General features: G+C 60.4%; 1 protein-coding gene across 2 annotated transcripts; it reads right to left on the bottom strand.

Moving 5' to 3' along the window:
• Nucleotides 1-612: 612 nt before the first annotated feature.
• Nucleotides 613-6608, bottom strand: KCND1 (potassium voltage-gated channel subfamily D member 1). 2 transcript variants are annotated; one of them, XM_044683202.1, is made up of 7 exons: nt 6273-6608; nt 5248-6047; nt 3161-3407; nt 2974-3072; nt 2424-2683; nt 1954-2090; nt 613-1857 (listed from the first exon to the last, which is right to left on the bottom strand). In XM_044683202.1, the coding sequence occupies exons 1-7, from the start codon at nt 6606-6608 to the stop codon at nt 1763-1765; spliced, it is 1974 nt and encodes a 657-aa protein (XP_044539137.1). In that variant the 3' UTR covers nt 613-1762. The 2 variants fall into 2 exon arrangements, with proteins under 2 accessions (XP_044539137.1, XP_044539136.1); XM_044683201.1 differs by having other exon boundaries at nt 613-2087.
• Nucleotides 6609-6808: the final 200 nt, after the last annotated feature.

Genomic DNA, 6808 nt, shown 5'->3' with positions numbered 1-6808 from the left:
TCCACGGTCCCGGCTGCCCCCTTCCGGCAAGCAGGGTTTCTGACTGATGGGAGTCCCATCCCTTTCCTCCCCTCCACCTCCCGCGCTTCACTTTGGACTCCAGCCAGGGGCCCTGCGGGGTCCAAAGGTAATTGTTCTTCCTCGGTCTGTCCCGTGCCAGTAGGCCTTCCGAAACGTTGGCCAAGTGACCTTGATTTGAATCTCCGCTCTTTCCAGGCTAGACTGGGTGCTGCCACCTCAACTCTTCTTCCTTGGGGAACAGCCAGGCTTAGCACCTCCTGTGGAAAGGCTCACACGCACAGAAAGCACCCACTCTGGGGTTCTGAAACCACCCTCGTTTCCTTGCTAAACCTGGGCAGCAACCCTGGGCCATCCAAAGAGCATCTCAGCTCTTGATCTCCCACCATTCCCCCTGCCCTCCCCACAGGCTAGCTAGCCTGGGGGCAGGGGAAAGCAGGGATCAGACCCATTTCACGGATAAGCAAGTTGAGATCCAGACTGGGGAAAGAGGCTGCCTGGCCAAACCCAAGCCAGGTTCTCTCTGATGTCCCCCGCCTTCTCCCATCCCATATTGCCCCGCCTCCCATCCCCAATTCCAGGGCCAAGATCTACTTTGGTTTTGGTATGGTTTTATTGTCTGAAACTACATCCAATAGGGAAACCTGAGACGTGCCAGGGGGAAGGCAAGCAGGCAGGCAGCTGAGGAAGGGGAACTAGGACACAGAGGGGGAAAGCAAGGCAGGTTCTAAGAGCTCTGGAGATACTGAGGAGAGCTCTCAAAGCCTCTCCTCCTGGCCTGCTGCTACCCAGAGGTTCTTTGCATCACATAGCTGGGCTGGGAGCTATTGCTTTGTATATGTCACTAAGGAAGGGGAAGGGGAAGAGCCACGGCCACCAAGAAGGCCTCCCTTCCTAGGGAGCGAGAGCTCGTGCTTAATGTGGCCAAGACTCAGATTCTCTTCCCAAGACACTGAGAATCACTTTCTGACCTTTCCTTGCTGCTCTCTCTGAGATCTCTAGGATGGGGTGGGGCGGCCCCTCAGCCAATGAGAGGGTTTTTCTCCACCTGACCAACAGATGAAGAAGGGAAATGCATGGAGGCTGGCCTGGGGTGACGGGTCCCTTTGCTGTTCAAGTTTACTAACATTTCCTTGGACAGAGATAGGAGGAGACTGCTGCTGTCTGTGCCAGTCACCCTCTGCTATTTCGTGGAGATGTGCTGGATGAGCAGGCTCGCCCCTACCAAGACCCCTAGGGCCACCGGCCATCGTTCCAACAGATGGCAAATCCTACAGAGCTACCAAGTTTGAGACTCTGCGATGGAGAAAATACAGGGTGAGCCCTGCCTCCTCCCTCCTCTCGGACAACCAGGTTCCTTTATGCTGGCCCAGCCAGTGGCCACGCGGCCTAGGAATAGAGAAGCTCTGAGGGGACCTGACTCCTCCCTGAGACACCAAGCTTGGTCTTCTGCTATCCCAGCTGGTGATGTCTCTGGGGGACAGAGAAGAGGGGAGACGGGACCTCGGTCGACAGCAATTACCTTCCATCGCGCCACCAGACTGTCCTGGTCAGGGCAGGCGAGGACACTGAAGAGAGGGGGAGATGGGTGCCCCAGCCCCAAACATTATAACATCCCATTGCATAGCTTGTGGCCCCTCATCAGCCTCATACTTTGCCCCCTCCAAATATGGCTTTGGAAACAAAATGGGGCGACATCTGAGATGGGGAAGCAAGGCCCCAAAAGAGGGGTGGAGTCCCCTAATCACAGGGAGGAGATTTTGACAGTGTTGTGGAGAAGATAAGAAGGGCCCAGGTTGGAGTTCCTGAGGGTTCCCCTGTTGCTGCGGCCGCCGCCGCTGCTGTTGCTGCCGCTGCCGCCGCCGCCACCGCCGCCGCCCCCCCCATCGCCGCGGCCACCAGAAGGTCTTCCTGGCCCCTCCCCATTGTCACTGGCAGGTGAATGTGGCTGGCTCTCATCTGGGGTGTTTGCTGGAGGGGTGGGGATACTGATGATGGCTGCCACCAGATCCCGACTGGCACAATTCAGAGTCAGGCTGTCATGGGTCTTGGCATTAAGGCTGGCTCGGCTGCTGGATTGAGAGCAAAGAGTGGGAAAAGGACAAGGAGGCTCACCATACAGGCTCCCAGCTCTGCTGCCCAGGAGCTTTGGGTAAGGGAGTCCAACCCTCCGAGCCTCCAATTCCTAAATGATAACTAAGATTGCTTCCACGGTAAATATCTCAGGTCCCTGGGCTGGTAAAGGATGGGCAAGTGGGGGTACTTCATTGCTTAGAGGGCCACGAACTCTCCCCTTAGCAGGAGTGATTCACTTGGGGGGCGCGGGGGCAGGTTCACTGCTCCCTTTCTCTTCTCCTTAGGACACCAGGGACCTTCCCCAGGTTTGCGTCACCTGGCCCCATTACCTCTGGGCGCCTGGGCTGTGGTGCCCAGCAAGAGTATCCAGCTCCTGCATGCTGCCCCGGCTGACAGAGGCCGTGGAGTTGGCCAGCCGAATGGCCCGGCGCTGCTTGCTCCGACGGGGACAGCAAGAGGAGAAAAGACTCCCGGCCCTGCTTCCCGTGACGACCTGGGAAGACACTGAGGTGCTGCGGCTGGTGCGGCCACCCAGGGAAACAACTCCCAGTGCCTCGCTGAAGGTGGACTCATCTGTAAACTCGTGGGACTTAGAGGAGAAAAGGAGAGGGAGGGAGGGAGAGACCCAGGGAGACAAAGAGGAGGAGAGGGAGAGAGGAAGGGAGGAGAAGAGTCAGCATCGAGGGACAAAGCCCTGGTATGGGAATGCCACAAACAGGGAAATGCTTCCGAGGGAGGGCAGGAAGCCTAGGCTCAGAGACACCCAAAGAGGCTCACCCGTAGACCACGAGCCTAAGCAGGTGCATCCTGGGAGCCCCAGTAGAACCCAGGGAGAGGAGCTCATTGGAAGGCGTCAGGATTCCAAGGGTGGCCTCTTACCGTGGTCTTCTCCAGACAGTGCAGAAGGTGATGGTGCTGCTGTTCGAAAGCCGAGCGACTTCGTGTACTCAGGGGTGGCCTCCCGGTGCCATCCTGGTCCTAGATCACACGGGTGAAGCGTCACACGCCTCTCCAGCCCCTGCCAACTCCCCTCCACACACCGATACTGCCCAAGGCAGGCACCCACCTCCAGGCCCCTGTTGCGTTTGTACTGAAGGAAGGCCGTCGTGGTCCCGCTCTTGGCCATTCGGATCCTCGCCAGCCGCACCTTCTGCTGGGCCCGGCGTTTATCGGCTCGCTGGTTCTGATGGTAGATTCGGCTGAAGTTGGACACGATGACGGGCACCGGTAGGGCGATGACCAGCACCCCGCTGAGCGAGCAGATGGAGCCGAAAATCTTGCCTGCGATTGTGCTGGGCACCATGTCCCCATACCTGTGGGCACACACCCAGTGCCGAATGCTGGCTCTCCCTCTCCCTCTCCGAAGTTGGGCCCTTGACAAAGACTGCTCAGGGCAGAGTCCCAGTGGCCTCCCACCACTGAGGCTACTAGGAAGCTGCTGTCCACATCTCTTGGGGACGGCTTGGGAATACCTGAGTGAGCAGGACAGGACAGGGCGAACGGAGGGAGGTGACTCGGCACCCTTTGCATAAACCTTTGTATACTTCCTTCCAGGAAAGTGCCCAGGACAGGAGAGAGACATTTGTGAGGTCTAGGTGCAGCCCTGCCATGCCCACCCTGGGAACAAGGCTCCCTTGGGGGCCATATAGGGAGCGAGTACCCAAAGCAGGATTTCCATCTTCCCCAGGGCCTCAGTTTCCACCTCTTTATGGCGAGGGGTGTGTATGGCACATTCTCTAACCTTAACCTCCTTATCTGGCTCTGCGACGCAAGGGTTTGATAACTTGGCAACGGTCTAAGAAGACTGCCGAGTCACCAAGAGGAATGGTCCCCAGAGGCCCGGGTCCTCTCCACTGCTGCTCAGGGCCTCTGGAAGGGCTCTTCCAGCCGCAAAACCCCACGCTGCCACCATCTGACTGAGAAGGGGCCGCTGGCCCCAGAGAAGCACCGTCACCAAGGAGTCCCACCTGTCCCCATTCAAACTTCTTCACACCTCAGACAGTCATATCGCGGCCTTCCCGGGAACTCTGCGGGTCCCCTGCGCTCAGCCCCCCACCTGTTCCAGTTACCTTTCCACCTGTGGAACCCCCACTCGGGGCTTTCCTGAGAAGACTTGGAGGAACCAAGGCAGGGGAAGGACTAGGGGCCCGGGACGGCAACTGGAAAGACCTTGAGGCCTCCGCGAGCAAAGCCTCCAGCTAGAAAGGTCAGCGCGGGCCTCGACGACAGACGACGGGGAAGAAAGGAAGCACCGAAATCAAAGTGGGGTAGGGCAGGGGCCGAATCAAGGCGCGCTCCGAAGTGCCCCTGGGAGAGGCGAAGGGAGACTGACCGGGAAGCGTGACACACAGATCCCCTGCGCTCCCCACGTGTCCCAGTGACGCAGCTGGCCGAGTGGCTGACCCCTGAGCCCCATCCTGACTCTGAGACCAAGAGTTCAGAGCTGGACCGTGACACACTGAGAAACCCCTAACTGTTCCCTGCATGCCCCTGGGTGAGGCCTTCCTCCTCTCTTATTCCGAGTTTCCCCACACGCGTGACGGTAGAGGAGTAGACCACGAAGAGCACCCATCTTGAAGTGCCTTTCATGTCTGGAGACATCGTGCCATCCCCACTCCCATGAAGAAAAGGTCCTCGGAGCTTCTAGGAGCCCTACACGCTAGGCCAGTGATGGGCAAACTTTTTCAAGAGGGGCCAAAGGAAAGGCAATGCTCCTCTGTCAGTCTGTTTCTAAAGCAACCCTTTCGAGGTTTCATCGTATCGCGTCCTACTCGCGGTAGGCGTCAGATTAGGCATGACGTCGGGGGGCGGGGNTTTCTAAAGCAACCCTTTCGAGGTTTCATCGTATCGCGTCCTACTCGCGGTAGGCGTCAGATTAGGCATGACGTCGGGGGGCGGGGGGGGGGGGGCGCCTCTGGCCCGCGGGCCATAGTTTGCCCATCACTGTGCTAGGAGACTTCCAACCAGTCCCTCTTCCTCGCTGGACCTTGGGTCTCTCCCCTATTTTCCATCCTTCTGCCAGAGAGAGAGATGGAACAGGGTACTGCTTCTAATTTGTTGGCCTGGGAGGCGGGAGATATGGGTTCAGATTCTGCCACAGACACTGGCCAAGCACCTCCCAGAGGCTTCGGGGCCACCATCCAAGTCACTTACCCAAGAGTGGTCATGGTGACGATAGTGTACCAGAAGGCAGCCGGGATGCTGGTGAAGTTGGTCTTGCTGGTGCCCTTCTCGGCATAGAACATGACAGTGGCAAAGATGATGATGGCCATGGTGAGGGAGAAGAGGAGGAAGCCCAGCTCCGAGGCACAGCTCTTCAGCGTGTAGCCCAGAATGCGAAGGCCCTGGGAATGCCTAGAGAACTTGAAGATTCGGAACACCCGGAAGACCCGCAGGGTCACGAAGGCCCCGGACAGGTCTTCGTTCTTGGGCACGAAGAGCCCGATGTAGTAGGGCAGGATGGCTACGGCGTCGATGAGGCTCATGACGCTGCGGAGGAAGCGGCCCCGGCTGGGAGCCGCAAACAGCCGCAGGAGGTACTCCCCGGTAAAGATGAGCACGCAGGCCGTGTCCATGCAGAAGAAGGCCAGCGGGAAGCGCTCCCCGCAGGGCTCCTCCCGCCAGCCGGCCCGGCCGCCAGCTGCACAGGGGATGGTCTCTACCACGTTGGCGATGACCGAGACCGCGATGAAGAAGCCCGTCACGTAGTAGAACACCAGCGCCATGGTGCTCGTGTGGGGGTTCTCAAAGGCTCGCCACAGGCGCTGGCGAAAGGGGCTGCCGGGGGGCAGGGCCCAATCGGCTCCGGCCCCCCCGGGCCCCCCCAGCTCAGCCTCCTCGTCCTCAGCCAGGCGTTCCGCGTTCTCTTTCTTGCGGTCTCGGTACTCTTCCAGACAACAGTCGCCAATCAGCTCCGGCACGATGCCATAGAAGGCCAGCTCCTCATCGAAAGCCTGAGGGACGGGAAGGCAGCGCAGAAGAGGCGGGCTGGGGGGAGGCCTGGCCCTCTCGGCGTGGGGCCCCCCCCCTCCCCCGGGGATCTTCTCCTTGGCCCAGGGCAGGAGACAAGTACATCCACTGGACCTGCTGCTGCCAGGAGAGCCCCTGCCCAGGGAGGAAGGCGAGGAAGCTGGGTGGAGAACGCGGGCCGCCCTTCCCTGCCCACCCGGGCCCCTCACCTGGATGCACTCCTGCCTGGGACAGTGCAGCCGGCCGGTCCGGTAGAAGTTCAGGACGTGCCTGAAGAGGTCCGGGTCGCGGTCGAAGAAGTACTCGCCGGAGTCCGGGTCAAAGAAGAACTCCTTCTCGGAACTGCCCAGCAGCGTGTCTGGGTAGCGGGCCAGCGTGTTCTTCCACGTCTGGAAGCGGCGCCCGCTGACATTCACCACCAGCACCTCGTCGCTGCGAGCCTCACAGCCCCGAGGGGCAGCGGGCAGGGGCTGCTGGGCCAGGGGCAGCCAGCCCACGGCAGCCGCCCTGGCAAAAGGCAGCCAGGTGGCCACTCCAGCTGCCATCGTGCCGGCCCACCTCAGGAGAGCATCCAGCTGGGAGGACGGGGAGCCCGCCCGGGCCTCGGCCTCGGCCTCGGGGACCGGCGGGGTGAGGCCGGGATTGTTGCCGGGGACCAGGTGGCTGCGGGCCGCTGGCCGGGCGGGCGGTCGGCCGTTGGTACAGTACCGGAGTAAGGAGTGAGGCTGTGGGGCTGGGGCTGGGC

This window comes from Gracilinanus agilis, unplaced genomic scaffold, assembly GCF_016433145.1.
Source record: "Gracilinanus agilis isolate LMUSP501 unplaced genomic scaffold, AgileGrace unplaced_scaffold15902, whole genome shotgun sequence".
NCBI classification, from domain to species: Eukaryota; Metazoa; Chordata; class Mammalia; order Didelphimorphia; family Didelphidae; genus Gracilinanus; species Gracilinanus agilis.
This window is presented reverse-complemented; position numbering and strand designations above follow the sequence as displayed.